Source organism: Abramis brama, assembly GCF_963993115.1.
Source record: "Abramis brama genome assembly, chromosome: 10".
Taxonomy (NCBI): domain Eukaryota; kingdom Metazoa; phylum Chordata; class Actinopteri; order Cypriniformes; family Leuciscidae; genus Abramis; species Abramis brama.
In genome coordinates, this window is record NC_139972.1 from 43,140,617 (window position 1) to 43,164,799 (window position 24,183).

At 37.1% G+C, this 24,183-nt stretch overlaps 1 protein-coding gene across 2 annotated transcripts in view; it reads right to left on the reverse strand.

The window, feature by feature from the left end:
* Positions 1-15,730, reverse strand: part of LOC311090232 (uncharacterized protein) — a 31,088-nt gene extending 15,358 nt beyond the window's left edge. The window contains exons 1-2 of one of the 2 annotated variants that reach the window (XR_014607865.1): positions 15,494-15,730; positions 14,218-15,002 (exon numbers count right to left, since the gene is read on the reverse strand). Coding sequence is in view for 1 of the 2 variants with exons in the window: in XM_084125417.1 (XP_083981543.1) it covers positions 14,218-14,753 (536 nt within the window). In the remaining variant the exon portion in view is untranslated. The remainder of the gene's footprint in view (positions 1-14,217; positions 15,003-15,493) is intronic. The other variant, XM_084125417.1, reaches the window with a different exon arrangement.
* Positions 15,731-24,183: the final 8,453 nt, after the last annotated feature.

A 24,183-nucleotide genomic window follows, 5' to 3' on the forward strand; every position in this document is an offset into this window, starting at 1 on the left:
CTGCAATGTCCGTTAGGCATACGGGCTCATTCCACCAGAGGCATGGCCTCATCGTGGGCATGGTCCAGTGGGGTTTCCATTGATGACATTTGTAGGGCGGCGGGCTGGGCGTCCCCCTCCACATTTGTTAGGTTTTATAACCTGGAAGTTCCCGCTATGCAGGCTAAACTTCTGTCAGTCTAGTCGTGTTTCATGTCCTGCCCAAGGGTCAGGCTGTATTACCGATTAGCTTGTCTGTTGAGCTGCACGCTCAGGGTATCAGTTACATGAACCGGCAGTGCCGTTCTGTGTTTTTTCCCTATGTGTGCTTATGAACATGCGCTGGCCCGCACCGCTGGCCACCTGTTTTAATCACCTCTATGTTTTTTCTATGAGTCATATGTGATTGTTAGGCTCGCACGGCGTGGACAAAGGGTTCCCGCTGCGTAAGCACAGCTTACGCAATACGAGAGAACCTCTCGTAAGAGAACGATACTTGGTTACTCACGTAACCTCGGTTCTCTCTAGAGAGGGAACGAGTATTGCGTTCCCTGACCGTGCTGAGCCTATCGCTCGTGTCGCTTCAGTCGACAGAAAGCAGAGAATATAGCCTACGAGCCTTCCTTATATACGCTCTGACGCCGCCCATTCTGGCGGGCTGTGAAGCGCGAGCTCGCGCGCGCCCTCATTGGGCGTGACGTCACGCCAGGCTCACTGGTAGGCTTAAGCAGTTGCCGCGCGGCAGCCAATGAGCGCGCAGTATGCCGCTCTAGCTCAGCTGCCTGCAGCCGCACTGCGTTGACAATATATGAAATTAAGGATAATTTTTGGTTTCAGTATCTCGAGAAAAGAAGGCTTTTCCCGCTGCGTAAGCACAGCTTACGCAATACTCGTTCCCTCTCTAGAGAGAACCGAGGTTACGTGAGTAACCAAGTATCGTTTTGTCAATATGGGACCTTTAAAACAAAAACAGGCAAAACAAATAAATGTTTTAATAAACCGTTTCTGTGATCAGTGAGATCTTTTTCTGAGATGCAATACAATATTTAACAGTTTTTATTGAAAGTACCTGCATCCTGGAGGAAAATCTCCATCTCTTTTTTTCTCCATTTATTATTATAATTTTTTTTTATTAAACACTTATTTACAAAACACAATTTACAAAATCTCTCGTTGGGAGACTTATGTGCAGAACATAGTTAAACACAGTTAAACAGAACAAATTTCGATAAAGAAAATAAATACAAATAAATGTAAAATAAATTAAGCAAAGGCACTTCCGTCCATAAGGCATGTCAAAGTTGTTCACATACTGTCCTCAGTCTTCATATATTCTTAAAATAAAGTTACATGGAAGCTTTACAAGTTATAATGACAAATATTTTGAGACATCTTCACATAGAGAGTAAATGTTATCACTGGAGTCTTTCAGAAGTTTCAAAGAAGCAAAGTATTCCTTCAGTTCAATTTTAAACACCATTAGGGATGGATTTTTGTTTTGCCATTTACATTTATGAATATGGTAATTACCCATAATTGTTATGATATTGTAAATTCTAAAAAGTTCCTTCGGAATGTTTTCATTACCGAAAAGAATTTGCTCTAACTTTAATTGTGTAATTCTCTCCATTTTTGTTTCCAGCCAATTCATGACATCTTGCCAGAATCTTTTTATCACTGGACAAGAGAAAAACAAATGTTCAATAGTTTCATCTTCCTGGGAACAGAACACACATGGCTCCACTTCAAAACCAAATCTCTTTTTAAGCATGGCTGCTGCTGGATAATATCCATTTATAATTTTGAATTGCATTTCTTTGATTTTAGGAGGTATAGGCCATTTCATGAATTTGATGTATTTATTTGTTATTTTGTCATCATAATGCCTTATTTTTATATTTTGGTCAAAATCATGAAATAGTTTACATTTGAATATTTTGAATATATTTTCTAATACAATTATTGTTACATTTTTCACTATTTAGGGGAATTTGGTTTAGTTGCAGTTTAGGCAAATTTATTTGACTTTTGGAATAATGTAAATAGTTTTGTATCATATTTAATAGGGCTATTGGTATTGTTTTACATACCTTATTATAATCCCTTATTAAACTTTGTATATTAAATTTTGTTTTAAAATCCGTAAACCTAAGAAAATTACCTTGTTCATCTAATATATCTGTGATGAAAATGATTCCCTTTTCAAACCAATTTCTGAAAAAGTGTTTTTCTACTTATTGTTATCACTCTGTTGTTCCACAAGGTGGAGCCACACTGTAAAAAAAAAGTGTAATTTTACAGGTAATTGTCTGTATTTTTTTACAGAATTTTACCGTTTTGTCATTATACAGCAAATATCTGTAAAATAAAAGGCATTTGCTGTAATTTAAAGGTCCATTGCTAAATTTACAGGTAATTGCTTGTATTTTGGTTTTACAGCAATTTTACGTTTTTTAAAAGGAACTTGTCTGTATTTTTACAGAGTTATGTGTAATTTTACAGAAATTATTAAGTAATATTTTACAGATTTTTTCTGTGAAATTAGAAAACAAAGAAAAGAAGGTATAACAGCGGAAATCAGCATCTATTCAATATGTTTTCCTTACAGATTATTAAGCATGTGGGAGCTAAAGTGAGTTTTTTTTAAGGTTAAATAAAAGTATTTGTAGGCCCTACCATAGACTGTGATTTGTACATACAGTACCCTACATAGACTACAGTAGGCCTGAATTATTTTTTATTTCACATTTTATTTTATACTCATTTTGATCATTATTTCATTTTCATTCTCCCATAATTTCATGTATATTTTATGAATATTTTTCCAAATCTCCGTTGCTGCACATTCAGGGCTTTGTGTGTTTGTGTGTGTGTGTGTGTGTGTGTTTGTGTGCGCGCGCGCGATGACGCAGGTTCAAATTCATTTTAGTGATGGGAAGTCCGGTTCTTTTCCGCGAACCGGTTCTTTCGGACAGTTCGTTTCAATGAACCGGTTCAAAAAACCGGTTCACCAGTTCTTTTACGTCATCACGTAATGACGTCAATTCTATCATCCCGGCGGATAAATATACATTCAAATAAAGGCATTTGTAATCATAAATTCAGTTAAATTATAGTACTCATCTTCATAATCATCTTGGATAGGTTTCTTTTACGTTTTGAGAATGAACCCTGTAGGCCTAAGGCGATGCGCAAACTCGGATGTTTTACATGTCTTAAAGTGAATAAACTGTCTTCATCATTTTTATTTAATTTGTAATTAAATAAACTTACATTTCGCCGAATTCGGCCCCTCATTCAAGTCCTTGGTTCACCCGTGCTCATGTATCAGCACAGCACATAGACAGTATAAACAGCATCAGTTGGCCAAAAGAAAGTTCGGTTCAGAGACGGTGCGATCACGCATGCGCAGTCTCTCCAGCTCGTCGGTTCTCGAACGTGTCCGAAAGAAACAGTTCTCGGTTCTGTGCTGGTGATCCGAGAACTGCTGCAACAACCAGTTCTTGACTCGAGAACCGTAGCATATGCCTGTGTGTGAGCTGAGAACTACTGAAACCTTACTAGGCTATAGCCTTATTCAGTCAACAAAACTAAAAACTTGATGCATATCTGTTTAATACGTTAATGTTTTGATTAACACATTATAAACTTTTACTTTGCACCCTTTAAAACCTTGGCAAGAGTTTACGTCAAAAATGTATATCAACTTACTTAGAAATTAAATGATCTGTTCCAGAAAATAATGTTTTATTATAATAATAAATGTTTAGTTTTACAATCCATTCTTTGCGTTTCCAATCTTTAAAATAATACAGTGAAAAGGCAGTAGCCTATGTGATAAACATGTTTCTAACATGTGTTATTTTGTCAGCAGCAGTTTTAACATTAAGTGACATGGCATCTGACGCACAGAAGCCAATGGCACATGTCACTATGCGTATTGGCACATCCGGTGGCACATCCGGTCTTCATTGGCATGTGCCAGTGGATAGTGGCATGTGTCACTGACATTATTGGCATGTGCCAGTGGTGGATAGTGGCATGTGTCACTGACATCGCGACACACTGACACTGACATGACACCTGACTGACACCGAGTCGCGGAACATGTCACCGTGTTGCGACACTTCCAGTAGTGACTGACAGATTAATCGAACACCTAGTACTGACGTAATTGTGGCACAAAATCCTAAATAAATAGCCTAATTTTGTGATATTTAAAATATCAATTAAACGAATTTAAAGTGCATTAATATTTTTTCAAACGTGTTATTTGTGTCACGTCTGTATTTGATTGGTATGTGCCACTAAATGTTTTGTAATACCAGAGCTACTTTATGTTGTTTATCTCGCAAAGTCACAAACTGCCCATTCTAGGAAAGACGCGAAATAAATCTATCATGGGTCACTACGAATAACGTATTAACAGTCGCGTCCATAAACCTTTATTTTTGCGTGATGCTGCACAGACGCACGCCAGTAGGTGTCAGTATAAGTGAGTGTAACACTGGCCAGCGCAAGATTCTCATCTGTGGCTTTAATATTTCAAGTCCTTCCAAAAAGTGTAAAAAAATTAATTATTAAAAATCATTTGTTTGTTAGGCTATGTATCTGAAAAGGAGTATACCGAGCTACTAGCAATATTCTTTATTTATACAAGTGCAAAAAAGTGCTCAGTGCATTTTAAAAATTCAACAAACGTTCGGTCGCGCAGGACCTTCCTCAGTACCTTTAATATTTCAAAAATAATTGTATGGAATTATTCAATAAATAAAATATTTTATTGGTTGTACAAATTAACTATGTGCATTATATGTTACATAATCTACATTATACTCCGGCAGACAGCTGCAGGTGTCACTACTGGAGGTGCCACAACATAAAGAGACATGTCAGTTTTAGTGACACAGGCCAACTGGCATGTACTAGTGGATATTGGCATGTGTCACTAAAACGTGAGATGTGCCAAATGGATTGCGTCATATGCCACTTGCATAACAATTTGCTTTATGCTGTCAAAAAATGATTTATAACATCGCTAAGTTAATGTGTAGCCTACAACATACATAATTCGATCAAATTATTTTTGAAATATTAAAGCCACAGATGAGAATCTTGCGCTGGCCAGTGTTACACTCACTTATACTGACACCTACTGGCGTGCGTCTGTGCAGCATCACGCAAAAATAAAGGTTTATGGACGCGACTGTTAATACGTTATTCGTAGTGACCCATGATAGATTTATTTCGCGTCTTTCCTAGAATGGGCAGTTTGTGACTTTGCGAGATAAACAACATAAAGTAGCTCTGGTATTACAAAACATTTAGTGGCACATACCAATCAAATACAGACGTGACACAAATAACACGTTTGAAAAAATATTAATGCACTTTAATTCGTTTAATTGATATTTTAAATATCACAAAATCAGGCTATTTATTTAGGATTTTGTGCCACAATTACGTCAGTACTAGGTGTTCGATTAATCTGTCAGTCACTACTGGAAGTGTCGCAACACGGTGACATGTTCCGCGACTCGGTGTCAGTCAGGTGTCATGTCAGTGTCAGTGTGTCGCGATGTCAGTGACACATGCCACTATCCACCACTGGCACATGCCAATAATGTCAGTGACACATGCCACTATCCAGCTGGCACATGCCAATGAAGACCGGATGTGCCACCGGATGTGCCAATACGCATAGTGACATGTGCCATTGGCTTCTGTGCGTCAGATGCCATGTCACTTAATGTTAATACCGCCTCTCTATTTTGTTACACTTCGTCCCTCTGAAAAAATTGCACGCATGCTCAGCTCATCAGCTCATCGGTTCTCCGTATCGAACGTGTCCGAAAGAAACAGTTCTCAGTTCTGTACTGGTGATCCGAGAACCGCTGTACCTGTACGGTAGTGCGCGCATGCTCAGTATCAACTGCTCGTGCTCATCACTTCTCTCAGCACAACATGTCTCAGTTCAGTGAACTGTTGGATTTACTGGAGTAACATATATGCCTACTCCGGGATATTGGTTTATTTTGAGTCGAAGGGACTGTCGAACTCAGGCATGTCCGAAAGTGAGTAACTTTAGTAACTTGTTGTGGATCAGTGCTGACGCAAGACGCGAACTGTTTCGAACGATTCAGTCCGATTTAGTGTACTGGTTCGACCAGTTCACTAAAAAGAACCGGTTCAAAAGAACGATTCGTTCACGAACCGGACATCACTAATTCATTTCCGCTGTTTACTCCCGCCCACAACGGTTAACGTTGGCTGATCAGTCGAGTTTGGGCAAGCGGGAGATTTGAATTCAGTCTACTCTCGTGAAGTGGATTGTGAGATCAACAGGGGTTCAAAGCAATCGTATTCGTCAAGAGCAGCCGTGAGCAGGAGCTCTGTTTTTAGTCAGTCCGTTTGTATTCTTCGGAAATAACGCCCTTTTCAGTGAGCCTTGTTCATCACAGCGGACATCATGCCAACCGATCACCGGCTGAGGTAAGAGTCTCATTATACTAAGTTACATGTGAACGATATTTTATAGTACATTTGTGTTAAGTTTACAGTTTTCAAGCTAACGTTAGCATTCTTAAATTATGTTCAGTTAACTGGCGAGAGCTGAAGGGCAAAACACTATGTAACTTAGCATGCGTCTTTACATTTTCCATCTGTTTTAAGAAAGATCAGTTGAACCTACACCTCAAAAGACCTAAAACGAGCTTTCGTAGACTTGTTATACATCAAAGTCCGTTTAATTGTATATAAAATCTTCGTTAATACGCGATAGTATCTGTCAGTAAATCAATCTCTTAAATGGCGGGACATTTTGAAACACTGTCTGGAAGCTGAAAACTCTTCTCTTAAAAAATATCCTTGGTTTTAATTATAGTAAAATTATAGTAACCACGTTTTTGGCGGATTTTTATTACTATTTTTAATAACCACAGTTATACTACAAATAGGCCTACCATTTTTTTGTTTGTTTCTTTGTGGTTAAACCATAGTTAATTTTCGTAAGGGTTGACGTGGCTATCTAAGTTAGACTGTTAAGAAAACGAATTCAGTAAATACTGTAACTTACTTGATACAGGAAAGCACATGAGACTAGAATATGAACACAACATGATAAATTGCATATTCTGGCTGCATCTGCTTGCCAACACGTAACGTTAGCTATAGAATGCATAGGCCTACATGTGCATATTAGGCTTATAAAATAAAAGTTGATAGAATGTTTGTGTTCTGATGAAGAAATGAACTTATCTACATTTTGGATGAACTGGGTTCATCATAGTAGCCTTTTTCATATGATACTTTTGATCATTGGTTATGAAAATTGCATTGATCAAGATGAACAGAAAGTTAACTTACACCCCTAGGTGTCTCAGCTCAAACCTTCACTATTAGCCTTTCCTGCTCAGCTTCCAGATCATAGTCAGTTGAGGTTTTGCATTGTCCCAGTGGAACATATTCTGACATGTGTAAATGTAATACTGAGTGGTTAATTTTTTTTTGTGTGATTTCAGGTCAAGTGGAAAGCAGAATGATCATGGCAAACAAGGTATGGGAAGAAGTAATTTAAAATATTGTTATGGCTGAGTCATCTGATTCCATATGATTGCACTAAAAGTGGCAGAACATTTAATTTGTTTTATACTGTATTTTCCCATATGAATATTCATTTGATCCTTTGTCAGGCCACTGTAGCTGCACAAGGTTTGGTTTTACTACAGTAAGACCACGATTGTGTTAGATTCCACCCATCTATTTATTTATTATTATTATTATTATTTTATTTTTTTGTAGTGTAACTAGGCTCTGTCATTTAGAAACATGACTTTTCCTATCACTTAATGACACATATCTCTACCTTTCATTCCAGCCAGAGGATCTGATGGTTGCTGCTCGCATCTCAGCCTACCTGATGGAAAATTAGGGCTGCACGATTATGACAAAAATCATAATTGTCGATTATTCCCTTGAAATTGTAATTGCGATTATTAATTACGATTATCACAATTTACATTGTATATATATATATATAGGCATATTATTATACATGTTTACTTAAAAATTGTGAACACACACACTGTCCCCCTTTACGTAACATACACATAAATTGTAAGAATATGACTAATAGTAAAGACTACTAAGAAATAAACATTAGGCCTATGCTAAAGCTATTAAATAGCAGTCCCAAACTAGCTTTTGTTAATACAATGTTGGTATGAGCCACCAAAGTCATTTAAAATATAAAAAACACAAAGTGAAAATAAAGTGGCATTTTGGGGTTAATACACTGATCTATATCGAATGTCATTATATAGATCAGTGGGTTAATATTAAAACGACAGTTACCATGGTGATACACAATACTAACTAGAACTGTTAATGAAACATGGAAACTGCTCCTGGCGAATAGAATGAAAATCATCCCTGCATGCAAATCCTTCTCAGCTAACACACGACGTACCAGTAACGTGATTTATTGGTATTTTACTTTTGTGACTTACCAATTTACAACGTAACAACGTTGCATGCTCGTAGTTTCCTTTGCACTTTATACACAGCGCGCGCGGCCACATTTGCGCGTGCAATTGAAGAGTGTGCGCTACGAACACAGTAGCCTATAACGGCTGACATGACAGGAACGTCCGTTTTTCTGAGGTGAAGGACTTTATTTCAGCGTACACATACGTCGCTGCCTGGTAGTTCCCTACTATTGTGCTGGGTTTTCTGAAGTAGTTGTGATTTGCCTCTCATAACATGCTCTAAATGCACGCAGAGTGGATTTTTTTTTTTTTGTAATCGCGGCTTAGAAATTCGATTAATTGTGCAGCCCTATTGGAAAATTCTTGCTGGATGAATGACCTTCACCTTCAACTCAACCTTGCCAAGACAGACCTGCTTATGGTTTCAGCCAAACCATCCTTGCTGTGTGATCCTGCTGATTTGCCTTATACAACACCAGAAAGATCCGGCCTTTCCTATCGGAGCCACACAACTCCTTGTCTAAGCTCTTGTTCTATCCAGACTGGACTATTGTAATGCTCTCCTGGCAGGCCTTCCAGCATCAGTCAAACCTCTGCAACTGATCCAGATGCTGCAGCAAGACCTAAACTCACTGCTTCAGATCTATGTTTGTCTCCAGAAGCTTGTATTCTGCAAGTGAACGGCGCCTTGTGGTGCCATCATTCCAAAGAGACAAAATCACTTTCACTGACCTTTCCCTGGACTGTTTCCTGCTGGTGGGATGAACGGCGCAACTCAACACATTTTCAAGAAACTGCTAAAGATCCATCTTTTCATAAACACTTGACCCAATAATACTAAATCTTTGTTTTAATAAAAAATAAATAAAATTGTGCACTGTGCTACACTAACTGGGACTTGTCACTGCACTTGTTGCTTCTATTGTTCTCTTAATATAAATATAAAGTCTTTTTTTGTGGATATTTTTACATGTTCTAAATGATATACTAAGCCTGTATTTCCTATCATTCACGTATATTGATGCTCAGTGTTTGTTTAATGAGTAATACTGTAAATGTGCAGGTATTCCGTACTTGTAGGTTTAGTTAATTTAACAGAAATTGATTGTACATTTGCTATTATTAAGTGCTTAATTAGAGATTGGTCAAAGTTGTGAAACTGGATCTGCAAAAAAATAAAAACTGTAAATATACAAACTTTGTATTTGAATTTATGGACTTATTACATTTTTATACATAACTTCATAGTTATTTTACACAGAAAAACTATATATTAAAAGATAATTACTGTAGATAGACAGAGCATTATTATAAAATAACTTTATAAAACCCTAAATTTACAGTTTAACCTTAAAGTTAAATGCTCTTTTTATGTAATTTGACATAATTTATCTGTTTTTCCACGGTTTAATAAGCCATTATTAACAGTAATGTACTGTAATTTAATTAATTTTGACTGTAAAGTCAATTCTGTATTTTTACGGTTTTTGCCTGTAATTTTGTGAAATGGTAATTTGCTGTAATTTAACAGAACCCGTCTGGAAACTTTGCTGCCAGAGATTTACCGGTTTTTTACGGGATTTTTTTTTTACAGTGCATGTGGTGTAAAATTATGAGTAAATACCATCTTCCAGTAATGAAGAACTTGTTTATGATATTCAGACAGTTTTACTGGCAATTTGGATACCTCGAAATTGCACTTTAAAAGAAACTCTAAGCCTCCCACTTTATCAAAAAATATTTTTGGGAATATGATACCATAGAGAATCAGGTTTATCTAAAAAGGCTTTTACCCAGTTAACTCTATAAACTCCAACCATAGATTCAAAATGAATTGTTTTTAACCCCCCTTTATTATAGTCCTTTACAAGCTGAGATTTTTTGATGTAGTGCGTTTTATTACGCCAGATGAATTGGTAAATTATAGTATTTGCTTTTCTTATGTTTTGTGAACTAATATAGAGAGAATAGCTTGGGTAAATTAATTTAGAAATCCCTTCTGATTTTGACAATAGGTTACGTCCTAAAATAGTTAAGTCTCTTGTTAACCAATGATTTAGGTTTCTTTTTATTTCTTCAAATTTCTCTGTGATATTTTTGGATTCTCTTATTGCCACGTTTTTGGTTAGATGAATACCCAAGTATTTAACATCATTCTTAACTGTAATCATCTCCAAGTCTGTCTCAGTGCAATTATACAAAGGTAATATTTCACATTTTTTTTAGATTAAGGTAAAGGCCTGATGCCCTAGAAAAAACAAAAATCGCATTTAAAGCCTTCTGAAGAATTGATTTGTCCTTTAGAAATATCACTGTATCGTCAGCAAATTGGCTTATTTTCAGTTCAGTGTCACAAACTTTTATCCCTTCAAGGTCTTTATTATTTACTACAAAATAGGTCAAAAGCTGCGTACAGAGAATGAATAATTTTGGTGAAATTGGGCACCCTTGTCTTATTCCAAAAGAGACATTGATTCTTGGAGTGATGTCTGATTGAAGTGAAATATAACTGTATATCTGGTCATAAAACATTCTGATTACCTTACAAAAGTTGTTGCCAAACCCAAAAAGTTGGAGCGATTTCAGTAAAAAGTCATGTTCGATAGAATCAAATGCCTTGAAAAAATCAATAAACAATATTAGGCTTTCTGTGTTAATAAGGCTCTGGTAATCTAACATGTCCATAGTTAGTCTCACATTGTTATGAATATGTCTACCTTTAATAAAAGCTGACTGAAATTCATCTATTAACTTGTTCAAGACATTTTTTACTCTGTTAGCATATACCAAAGCTAGTAATTTATAATCATTGCAAAGTAGAGTTATAGGTCTCCAATTATCTAATAGTAATAAATCCTTATTGGGTTTGGGCAACAAGGTTATCAGACCAGTTTTCATTGTTGGGGATAACTGACCATTTTTTTATGCAATCGAGATACGCATTAAATAATACATTTTTAATATCTGTCCAAAAAGTCTTAAAAAATTCTATAGATCATCCATCAATGCCCGGTGATTTACCGTTTTTCATTTGTTTTAAAGCTGTTTCAATTTCTGTTAAGGTTACATCTCTTTCTAGTAAAAATTTATCTTCATCTGTTAGTTTTGTTACATTTTCGTTTACACTTTTCATAAAGGCATCACAATCGTCACTCTGAAATTTTTTCTTCTATAAGTTGCTATAGAATTGACATACTTCCTCTGTTATTTTATTTGTGTCTTAAATGATATTTCCATTTTTGGTTTAATTTTGTTATACATTTTTTAGTCTGTCTCCGTTTTTCAAGGCTATAAAAATATGCTGAGTTTTTTCCCCTGCTCAATCCATTTGGCTTTTGATCTTACAAAGGCTCCTTTTGCCTTCTCCAAGTATATAACATCTAATCGGTTCTGGAGCATGTGTAACTCTTGTGTCTCTTCTACAGTTATGTTAGGTTTTCCACATAATAAACTTATCTTTTCAACTATTTCCTTTTGTTTACGTTTACGGTTGTCGGCTATTTTCTTTCCAGTTTCAATAGCTTGTTGCTTTACTCGAAATTTAAACCACTCCCATTTACTTATATCTGACAAATCCATGTTATTAGTTTCAAGACATATTATTATCTGGCTACAGAAAAGGTATTGTTAAATTTCCAAATATTGTTTGATTTTTGTTTTTGTTTGACTATTGAGAGTGACAAACCAATAAGACAATGGTCCGTGAGAGAAGATGATTGAATATCACATTTTGGTGTAAGATTAGTAATATTTGGAGACACAAGCTAATAATCTAACCTTGAGCATAGATTAGCATCTGCTGGGCTGATCCATGTAAATTGCATTGTTTTTGGGTGTGTCACTCTCCAATAATCTACCAAGTTATTGGATAAACAAAAATTGTTTAACCTGTCATTATATTCTGGTTGTAACGCCTTGGGAGGTTTTCTGTCAAGCCAGGAATTAGGTGCTATGTTAAAATCACCTCCTATTATTATGCTTTCCGTGCCATAAGTTGCACTTCATTCCCTGATAGCTTGAGTTAACTTTAACTTTATCATATTTCTATTGAGAGACCTGTTGTTGTACCCATATACACAGGGCCGTCGCTAGTGGGGTGAAAGGTGGTGACAATTATAGCTGCCCCCACTGCCCAGTGGGCCCCACAAAATCCAGCAGTTATACTATATAGGCCCCTGTTGTATGAATAATTATAATATTTATATTAGTTGTATGCCTGAGATTTAAATGAAAACCACAAAAACATGCAATTTGGTTAAATATTTTTTCCAAATATCTCTTACCTCCCTATAAATGGTTTAGTCCGATCTAAAGTATTTATTAATTATTCAGTCAGTGACAAACATCAGATGGACCCAATAAAATAGTAAGTCCCACCCCAGCTCGTGAACAGAGCCAATCAGAGTTGAGGCGGCAGGTCCTGAAGTTAACGATGAACTTGGTGGAAGAGCAGGAGATTGACTGACAAAATGTCGGGGAAAAGTAAACGTAAATCAGGGCACCAGAAGCGCCATGAAAAGAATGAGAGGGAGGCCAGGAGAGTTGTTGTATCCCAGTCAATCAAGACATTCTTAAAGACAGGTTGCATTGTTATTTCGGTGGGAATAAGAAAACTACCGTCTACAGCCTGTCGGTACTGTCACTCTTCATTAGCCTATCGGTGCGCACCACAATCGACCGAATGATTACGTGGTCAAAATTCCTATCTTTTTACACTATTGTAAATAGTTAAAAAATTGACACGAGTCACGACGCATTGCATTATGCACCGGACCTGCCGGCTGATGATGTATTTATTAAATCAAGAAAACACGAATACAACACACTGCACTTGAATGAATAAATTTTAGCTTTATTTAATAATATTATCTTTATTAAAAAATAAGACAATAAATGACTTTATTTTTTAAATTTGACTGCATTCTTGTCAATTTATAAATGTTTACTTTTTGATTTATGAAGTATAACAGACTGATGGGGGAAAAAACATTATTTTGCTGCTACTTTTTAAAAATTGGTTTTATTATTATTTAACAATTTATTTTTATTAGTTGTAATTTTTATATACATTTAACTTTTAAAATAAAGGTTTTACAACAACATCACCATCTTCTGTTATATGTGGGCCTCCATACTCATCTATTTACAGTATATGTTATCGGTGGAGGGTGGAGGGGGCCCACATCAATATTTTTTCAGGGGGCCCCGAATCCTCTAGCTACGGCCCTGCATATACATTAATCAAAATCATTTTAAAATCAAATACTTCCACCACAACCATTAGCCAGTGACCTGCTTCATCACTTTTATAATCAATAATTTTCCCTATAAACCTAAAAAATAAAATCATCACTCCTTCAGAATGAGAAGTTCCATGTGAACACAAAATAGTCTCCCCATTGTTGCTTCCAGAATTTTTCATCGTCCTTGTTAGAATGTGTCTCTTGTAACAAAATAAGGTTGGCTTTGACTTCCTTACAAAATTAAAAAGTGGCCTTACGCTTAATGTTATTCTTTAAACCTCGAACATTTAAAGAACTGAAAACAATAGACATACGAATGAAACAAAATACACGCTCTTAAATGCGCTTAAAAAATAGGATTTAAGGCAGGAATGAACAATCTGTCATAGATTTCAACTTTGACATTAACAGTAACAGTCCCCTTAATCAAACTTTCTGAATCAAGGTGATGACACTAAACTTAACCTGTAAAAGGTGCCTCCACTCTTTTTCCGTCTATAATAGCATACCCTTCCTTCAAGTAAGCTTTCTTCCCGTTGCGTCTGGCCTCCTGTACCGTCGGATACAGCTTTGCCCGGGCTTCACGATCTTCTTTTGACCAGTTTTTGATCAATTTGAGATTCCATCGTCTTCCGTATCGCTCGATTTCCCGGCATCTTTCCTTCAGCTCCTTGTTCTCTTTTGTCAGCCTATCCACTTGCGCATTGAGTTGAATTATTTCATTTTTATTTTCTGTCACCTCTTTTTCATTATTCTGGATGCGCTGTTCAAAGTTCTCAAACTTCCCTTCGAACGCATCCAGTCTTTCCTCAAATCTTTGTGACAGAGTGTGAATAGCATCATATATGCTTTCCATGCTTACTTCTTTTGATTCATCTCTCCTCTTCAGTTTCTTTGGATTTGGACTCTGTAACGGAGTGTGGTCGCTCAGAGGTTTTGCCATCTGCATCTCTTCTTCAACAAATTCGTCAAAACATGCCTCACGTATCCCGTCCACGCTGCAGTCATGTTCATTGAGGCTAGCTTGGTCCTGAGTGTTAGCCATTTTTTCCGAGTGTATTATTTTGTGCGTCTTTTCAAAAAAGTGTCTCACACTAGCCTTTTAAGAGTGTTATCTACCTCACAATGGCTTGAGGGGTGACTGTTGTTCAAAAATTAACTGTTTTGGATGTCAAAATCACTTTTTCTGTCGGACCCTGCAACTTTCCCTCCAAATCTCCATCTCTGGATCCTTGTGAATGAGCCATGATGAAGATACAGGAGAATCTGATGAGTTTGATCTCCTCCACTGACTCTGAATGAAGAAACATTCACACACTAAATTAAATGATTAAAATAAACAACATTCATAATTTAGCTGAACATATCTGGAGTGTGTGAGAAAAAGGATCATGTGACTGCGTTAACTCAAGCTCATTGGGCCTTCACACACACACACACACACACAAGTCGACCGTTGGATTTAGAATTTATGAAAAATAACTGACACCGAGAAATGCTGATCAAACATGTTCGGGTGAAAAAGAAAACAAACCCCGACCAACATCGACACACACTGATCCGATAAAATAAAAAAAAAACGTTTTTCTGTGAGGTGAGTTGGCCTATGCATGTTTACACATGTGCTATTAAACTTCTGATTTATCACAAACATCACCAAACACAAAACAGAAACCTTGAAGTGAAAGAAACCTTTAATTAAAGATTTTATATCAAACAAACAATCACGTCAAATGTCCTCCAGAGATTCATATTAATATGAGAAAGTCACACATGAACACTCACCCTGATCAAACTTTTACATGACAGGATCTCTAATCCTCCAGCTTTAACATCATAAATATACACGTAAATTCCTTCTTAAACGTTGATAAACACTTTGATGCTCTGTTTTCCCGTATCGTAGCCTATTCATATTTTTCCTGCTCAAAATAGCGACAGGAGAACTTTAACTTTCTATGTGTGACGAGAGAGAGAGAGACGTAAACAGAGACGCGCGTTCACGAGAGCACCACGGCGCATGCGTGTGAGCGCAGACGTTGTTGCGTGATCGCTTGTTGGAGATAATATTAATATTTTGTATATAAAGTGGTCATTTTTTGGTCTTTTATTAATTCGTTTTGTGCTTTTGTTTATTCGTCAATTTGTTCACTCATTTGTTCATTATTTTGGTCTTCTGTATTTTTTTCAGTTCTTTGACCATTCTTGTCTGTTTTTATCCGTGTAATTTATCATGTTTTTTGTTTTATTTGTTAATCCTTGCCTTCATTTGTTCAGTTTTGTTTTTCATTTTTCTTTCTGCAAACGCAGAGTTCCTGATAATAAATCATAAAGAGGACTTTGTTTGATCACATCGTATGATATGAAATAAGTTTGTCATCATCCAATCATGTTTATAATTACATTTAGTCATTTAGCAGATGATTTTTTCAAAGCGATCAACAAATGTGGAACAATGCAATGTGACATAAACCTGAAAGAATCAGATTAAAACCACAGTAAAAACATTGTACATTTTTAACAGTTTTAATAAAACTTATTTAATTTCCCAGCAAGCAATCATTGAAACAATGTTGAGTCGATGTTGATGCATCAACGCTAACTGCATTGAATTAACATTAAGTTAATGTTAACGTTATGTTTTGCACCCGCAATTAATGCTGAAACAATGGTGAGATTTCAACAATAAATCAAAGGTAATGCCATTAAATCAACATTAGGCTACACTGTGTGTGATTCTTCCAGCGAGTTTATCTCCAGCTCTAATTAAACACACTGAAGCTGCTAATCAAGACCATCAGGATCAATGTTGGAGATAAACTCTGCATGAAGAGGAATAAACACCTCTGAACTACAGCCATTACTATAAACTATATATCAGCTCATTCCACAACAATAGCGTTCAAGCGACACGTTTATCTTGGACAATAAAAGAGCTTGGGTTTTTTCAGTGGATATTTCTCTAAAGCTGCAGATTCACCTTATGTAGAGCTTAATCTCTTTAAATATCACACAATAGCCGTGTCAGTCACTTTCTCATAAACACAAGATGTAGTTTGTTGTGATTGTGTTTCAGCAGGAACTTCTGAACTGAATGGAGATCAGTGACATTCATCACATTTAATAGTGATTCAGTAATATGAATGATTGGCTGATAAAGCAGGAATCAGGGAGCAGGAGATAAAGCACAGGAGAGCATCAAATCCCAGATCAGGGCTCTCATTTATAAAACTGTGTGTAGGATCCTTACAAAAAGTGTACGTGCGCCCGAAAGGCAAAAATGGCGTACGCCAAAAAATATTCAGACTTATAAAACTGTTCGTACGCCAGAACCTGCGCATAATTCACTTTATAAACTCCAGTCAGCAGAAGATTGTGCGCACATTCGTCTCCTCCCCGAAATAACGTTATCTATGTAGATCCTCATCTGCATATCATTTGCATATGATTATTCATCCACGTGATAACGTTTAACGGTACAATACACATTACATTAATAAAAATCATGTAGTTGCCTATCCTTGCCTTGTTTTTGAATACATAAATCAAATAGTGTAAAACACATTTCAGAGAAAGTTTTTCTCAATCTTTTCCACTGGCCGAATTGTATTTTTAATTGATTTATATTTTTAATGGAAACAGATAGGCCTTGGGCATTATTTGCACGAAACTATTTTCTCAGACAATTTGGTATTATCATGATAAGCAATTATCTCTGTGGTTAAAACATTAAAACACAGCACGCTACAGGAAAAGTGTTAAAAAACAATCGCATCCACAACAAATATTGTTATTGATTGAATATAATTTTTTTTTGTAACTTCTCAGTAATGATTTCGTGTTTAAGTGTTTAACTCCATTCATTTGAATGGCATATTTAATCTAAATGTTTATATCAGAAGTAAAACATAGTTTAAATCATTATTTTATTTATTTAAACTTATTTGCGTCAGTTTCACTAAACGGCCCAGCGCACTCGCTGGCGCGGACATTTAAGAAGGGATGGATATTTGCTTTAAGTGACAGGCTTGGTGAGTGAAATTATATTTGTATTATCTTTCTGTATATGTTTAATTTTCTTTAGATATTCTGTCTAAAAGTGACCAAAAAGACACTTAACTCCAGCTCACCATCGGTGTCGCCAAACTGCTCCATCTCCAAAACGTTTGTACGCATGGGTCAGAGTTTGCGTGCAGGTGCGCAAATTTTGCCGTTAAGTTTGTTTTTATAAATCACTATGCGTCGGAAGTGGCGTAAGCCCTATTCGACGGGACTAGTTTTCCAAACGACGTTTGAGTTACAATTCTTATCAACCTACGTCTGTGATTTCATGTACGGATTCGGACGGGACTAACATCTCTGTGTTTATTACCGAGGTAGGAGTGTCTGTGTTTTACATGTGGGCATTGCAGAAGATCACGTGTTCAGAATGCATGGATTGCGTATGGTCATATGGACCTCGCACTGAACACAATTTATGAAATTTGACCAAATGTATTTTGAAATTAAGTACTTTTAAAATTAAGCACTTCGAAATATAAAGTAAAACGTCCTAACGTATTTAGTGTTTTGTAAAATTTTATAAAAATTGTAGTATAAAAAAACTAAACATACATTTATCATCATGATTTTATAGCTGGGTTCTTATAATAAACCCACTGGAATAAAAAGTTTTAACTTATATAATTTACACGTTATGTAATTAAGTGCAGAAATGAAAGTAATCTTACCTGAAACTGATATTACAGTAGCCAGTCTTAACAGTTTACATGATTTGGCTCTTCTTGTTGATTTAATTTTTTTATTTCTTCGCAGTGTACCGAACACATCTACATCCATTACCGGTGCGCAAAAAGCAGAAACTTGAATACCGGCACGATAGCGAGAGATTGTACGGTAGTTCACGTTGACCAAAACACAAGAAAAAGCGTTTTGGATAAAAACATTTTTGGCAATCACAGACATTCGCATTCGGACGGGATTCGATTTCTCTGAGGACCGCCGAGTTTGACGAAAAACAGTAGGTAATTTGCTCTGGAATTTTTACAGAGGTCATGTGAGAAAAAGACAGACATGGCAGATTCGGACAGGATTAAAATCTCAAAGTACGTCTGTGAAACAGAAATTTCTCTAACGTCCCCCTGTGAAACTAGTCCCGTCCGAATAGGGCTATTGATCAGCTGAAGTCAGTTCAGTGTTGATTCAGTTCAATAACTGTGTAAAGTTCATCAAATATGAAACGAGTTCAGTTCAGCTATAAAGCAGTGATGTCATCATCCAGCTCAGTTCAGTTCTCCTCCAATAGTGTCAGTAGGCGCGATTCCATTAAGATTCGCGCAAAACCTTTGCGATTTTTTTGTTGTTGTTTTTTTTGGGGTTTTTTTCTAAATATCGATAAAACACTTGCAAAATGACGGCGTTTCCATTAACCGATGTTATGCGACTAAAACGTCATTTTTTCCTCTCGCGATAAGTCATTCCAAAAATCATGGCAACGGATGTTGGTAAGTTTATATATATATATATCACAGCCACGTACCACACTAGACATTATTATTATTATTAATGGAAGGGAACGTAGGCATGTTATCCAAGCATTAATGGCAAGGAAAGACCCTTATACTGTGAGCTGCACATATGAGGAGTTTCTGGGTTTTTCTCACTCATTTCTGCTCCGAGGTCTTTTTTGTGGCATTTCTTTGAGGTTTAGAATCCAATATTTCTGTCATTCTTTTGTCTTTTATGAATTCAATAAAAAGCTCTGTCTCGTATTCTGTCCAAACACACCGCGTTTGTCAAGTCAGGTGACCTGTAAATGCGCAAAAACTGTTTCCATTGGGCGTATTTTCAATTCGCAATTTCAATTTGCGCAACTTGAAGGGTAATGTAAACGCGGCTAGTGCCGTCAGATCAATAATAGTGCTGAATATGAAGTGTCGTAAACTAAGCAAGCAGTAGCAAGAACCCAAACTCCATCAGGAGACAGAATGGAGGAAAAACCTGACCAGTTCTCCTCTGGACAAACGAAGGAACATGGTGTGATTATGAGTCCAGGCTGCATCACAAGTCAGATTGTGGATTGATATGATTCAGAGTATTTGATTGAGCTCCTTCTGCTTGAAGATTGGGATTGATCACGCCAGCATTAGGTGTGAGGATCTGAAGCTGGTCATCGGGTCTGTGTGGAGGACTTGTCTGGTTCTCCTGGTCTTTGCTGAGGATCTGTGCCGATGACTGTCGAGTCCACGAGGTCTTCACAGGCGCTTTATCTCTAGGGCTCGTCTAGTTGTCCTGGTCTCTGCTGACCATGCTTTTATTACGTCTAGACTAGACTACTGTAACTCTTTATATGTGTGATTGGATCAGTCAGCTCTTCATCTCTTACAGTTAGTCCAGAATGCAGCAGCTCGGCTCCTAACTGGGACTAAACGCGTGAGCACATTACCCCAGTTTTAGCCTCGCTCCACTGGCTTCTGTCCGTTTCAGGATTGATTTGAAGATTTTATTGCTTGTTTTTAAGGTTTTGAATGGGTTGGCGCCTTCTTATTTCTCAGAGCTTTTACATGTGCGCTCTCCTGTCAAAGCACTGAGGTCGTCCAATCAGATGTTCCTCCATGTTCTGAGATCCTAATCTCTGGAAGAGTCTACCGGTTCATATAAGAACAGCTCGGACTGATGACATGTTTAAGTCGTTGCTTAAGACCCTCCTGTGTTCCTTAGCTTTCATTTCCAGTGGAGTTTTGCTCCTGTGACATTCTCTACTGTGTTTATGTGTTTATTTGTGTGTATCCTGACATTGTTAAGCACTTTGGTCAACTGTGGTTGTGTTTAAATGTGCTATACAAATACATTTGAACTTTGACTAATCCAGATCTCGCCATATTAAAACCAGACCATATTTCTCCTGGAGGTGAAAAGCTGTCAGACATCAGATGGAGTCGAGTTTGAGCTTTTACAGCGCTTGCATTATATTATTCTGTCTTTTACTGCATATGATAATTCATACTCAGAAAGTAGGACTGAAGTGACATTCATTTCAAGATGATTAGTAGTTAAAACATTACATAATGTCCCTGCATTGTTTTGCATTCTGTGACTTTTAGTCAAATAAAAGACAGTCATATATTTCGTCATTGAAGATTTCTTAAAATTAGTGTTAAAATATGGTCTCGTCTCGTTCTCTTGAACCCAATATCGTGTCACGTCTCGTTAGATCAGTGTATCGACACACTCCTAGAAGACACTAAATCTCATCTCAGCATTTCATAATTTACTCTCAACATCAACATTTGAGAGATTTATACCATTGGAACAGTTTTGATAAAGTTGGTGGTAAGATGTTTCTTCATTAATTAAAAATAATTAATAATAATAATAATTATATTAATTAATGAATTGTTATTTAATCATTAACTTGTTTTAAGTAATATTAGTAACCTATTAATATTATGTTGAAAATGCCTTTTTTTGTTAAATAATGAACTAAAAATGTATTTATTAGACATTATTTTCCCTTTATATTATACCGTACACTCTATAAACTTCAGATGACAGTTGGGACAAGATTCCCCTGAGAGAGTCTGAATTTAAATGTTTTTGTTAGTGACTTTATCATAACAATATTAAGGCACATTATTTAGAATCTATGACCTAATGTCTGAAAATAAAAACATTGTCTTGTAACATATTGCAATGATAACTATCAGAGAATAAGAAGCGAGGAAGAAATAGAGAATCATGGAGAATCCTGAAGAGACGGTGGACAAAGCAAAAGAGAAGCGGAAAGGTTGAAAGAAAGACATAAAAACAGGACAACATCCCAAAAGCCTGAAATCAGCTCCACATGAAGCGCTGGTGTCGTGTCTGTCAGGGCTCTCAGTAATCTGGGCAACACGGGGAGACCGGGGATGGTTGTAACACAGGTCAGTTGTAACAATTCCAATCTGTCCAATCAGGAACTAGTTACAAATCACCTGATTCACTTCGCACATGCTCAGTTTAGTTCTTATTCCACATGTGATTAAGTAGAGCCCTGTGGCAGACACAGCACATGTTTGAGTGGAAAAAACAATTTTGAGGCAAGAAAGTTACTTTTTTTTAAACTTTTTTTGTTTTTGTTATGGGAATTTCTGCTTTGTAGTTAAACTCATCAAACTTTTATTATGTTTATTGTGTGTCTGTGTAGATATTTTCCATGCAAGTTGTTAGTGCTAATGTTTTGCCTGTTAGCTGTAAGGTGAGCTAGTTCATGGCTACATGACTCTGGGTTAGTTGTAACAACAAGACTCTGGGTTAGTTGTAACAACAATGAAACGTTACAACCTACCCCAAGAAAATTTTGTTCAATTTATATATGTTTTATTTGAATTTCAGTATGCCTAGGTCTTGGAAGAGAAAGACAGACAGAGGGGTGTCTCTCACAATTTTGAGGAGAGCATCAGATGGGGCAAAGGGAAAGTCTATAAGATCTGTGGCAAAGTTGTATGGCATTTGCCATGTAACCTTGTACAGATTCTGTAAAAAGAGGAGGATGTTAGAAGAGAAGGGATCAGGTGAACTTCCGAGAGTAGGCTACCACAGTGGAAAGAGGGTCTTCACTGAGGAACAAGAAAAACAACTTACTGAGTATCTGTTGGGGGCAGCTGATGCATTTTATGGACTGTGTCCACGCGAGGTAAGTAGAATAAAGAGTAGAAATAGGGATAAAATAGGAGTTAGGAGAAAATCATCAATTTAGAATGGTGCCAGTGTAAAATATAGAGATGGATAGATGGGGGAAATATTGACAATACTGAAATTTGCATGTGATTAAAATTACAGGTGAGAGAACTTGCGTATCAGCTTGCTGTGAAATAGTGATGCGCGGGTTACCCGCGGGTCGGGTTGGGGCGGGTAAAGAAATTGTCACTTTATTTGCGGGGCGGGTCATTAAAAACAAAATAAAAAAATGTCAGCCTATATTAAATATTTGGAAATATCTATTTTCATATTCTATTAGGTTATTTGATAAGGTTACAATATGAAGGTCGCAGCAATGTGAATTGCGTGATGTGCCCAGGCGCCACGTGACACGTCACGAAAGCGGCGCGCCAAACAGATCCCAGCCTCCCACCGCCAGCTACAAAAAAGGAAAAAATAAAAGTGGAGATGGAAGACGAGGTGAGGGAGAAATTGAGGTCGGGAATTTACATCATTAAAAGAAAAGAAGGTCAGGCTGCTAAATCTAATGTTTGGGACAGGTTCTCAGAAATAGTTGCAGCAGGAGAAAACAGCAGTGTCGGCTATGTGAAGTGCAACTCGTGTGAAAAAATATATAAACACGAGAGCCACAAAACGGGCACTTCCAGCCTGTCAAGGCATGTTTGTGGTGGGTCTAAGAAAAAGGACGACAGTGGCACGTCTCAAAATATTACCGCTTTCCTCAAAAGTAAAGTAGTACCAGCACGTCAAGTCCGAGGTCACAGACGCTTGTGTTGAATTGTGCTGTCGAGACCTGCGGCCCTTCGACATAGTATCTGGAGATGGATTTCATACCGTAGCCCAGTGTCTAATTAACATTGGTTCACGTTACGGACGTGTGGATGCCAGCAGTGTACTCCCTCACAGGCAAACTGTGTGCGACAGAGCCAAAGCGACCGCGCAAGAAAAAAAAGAAATCCTCTCAAAGAAGATAAATAAAGCTCTGGATTGTGGCATAGCTATTACCACTGACATGTGGACTGATGAGTTCAACAAACGATCATACACGGCGTTTACTGGTCACTTCATTAATGACGACTGGAAATTGGAGAGTCGTGTCATAAGCACAGCTGAATTTGACTCTACTCTCAAAAAGACAGCGCACAACATCCACGAGCAAATTATTAAGGAGCTGCATGACTTTGGTATTGAACCTGCCAGCATATCAAAAGTAATGTTTGTAAGTGACCAGGGCGCAAACATAAAAGCTGCCCTTCGCAGCTACAAGTGGGTGCCGTGCACAGCCCATGTCATTAACATCGTTCTCAAACACACATTTGATGTAAGAGAGAACACGCCAACATATATGCGTGACGTGAATGATGTCATTGCAAAGTGCAAAAGCCTTGTGACATACCTGAAAAAATCCGGGACTGTAGTACAACTCCCACACACCGTGACACAGGAATGCGAAACCCGTTGGAACAGTAAAGTTGCGATGATGCAGTCAGTCAGTAAACAGTACCGTGAAATCCAACAGGCCTTGCAGGAGAAAGATCAGCTCCACAGAATGGATGGCATTCAGCTGGATGTGTTAAACACAGTTACTGAGTTTTTGCTGCCTTTTAGAACTGCGAGTGAAGAGTTGGAGGGTGATACGTATCCAACTATTCAGCTGGTCGTGCTTTGGTTTTTTAAACTGAAGAAACACTGCGAGCCCCAATACGGTGATCCGGAGTACATGGTTTATATTCGGGCACAGGCAACGCAGCTGCTAAACGAGAAAATGTCCATCA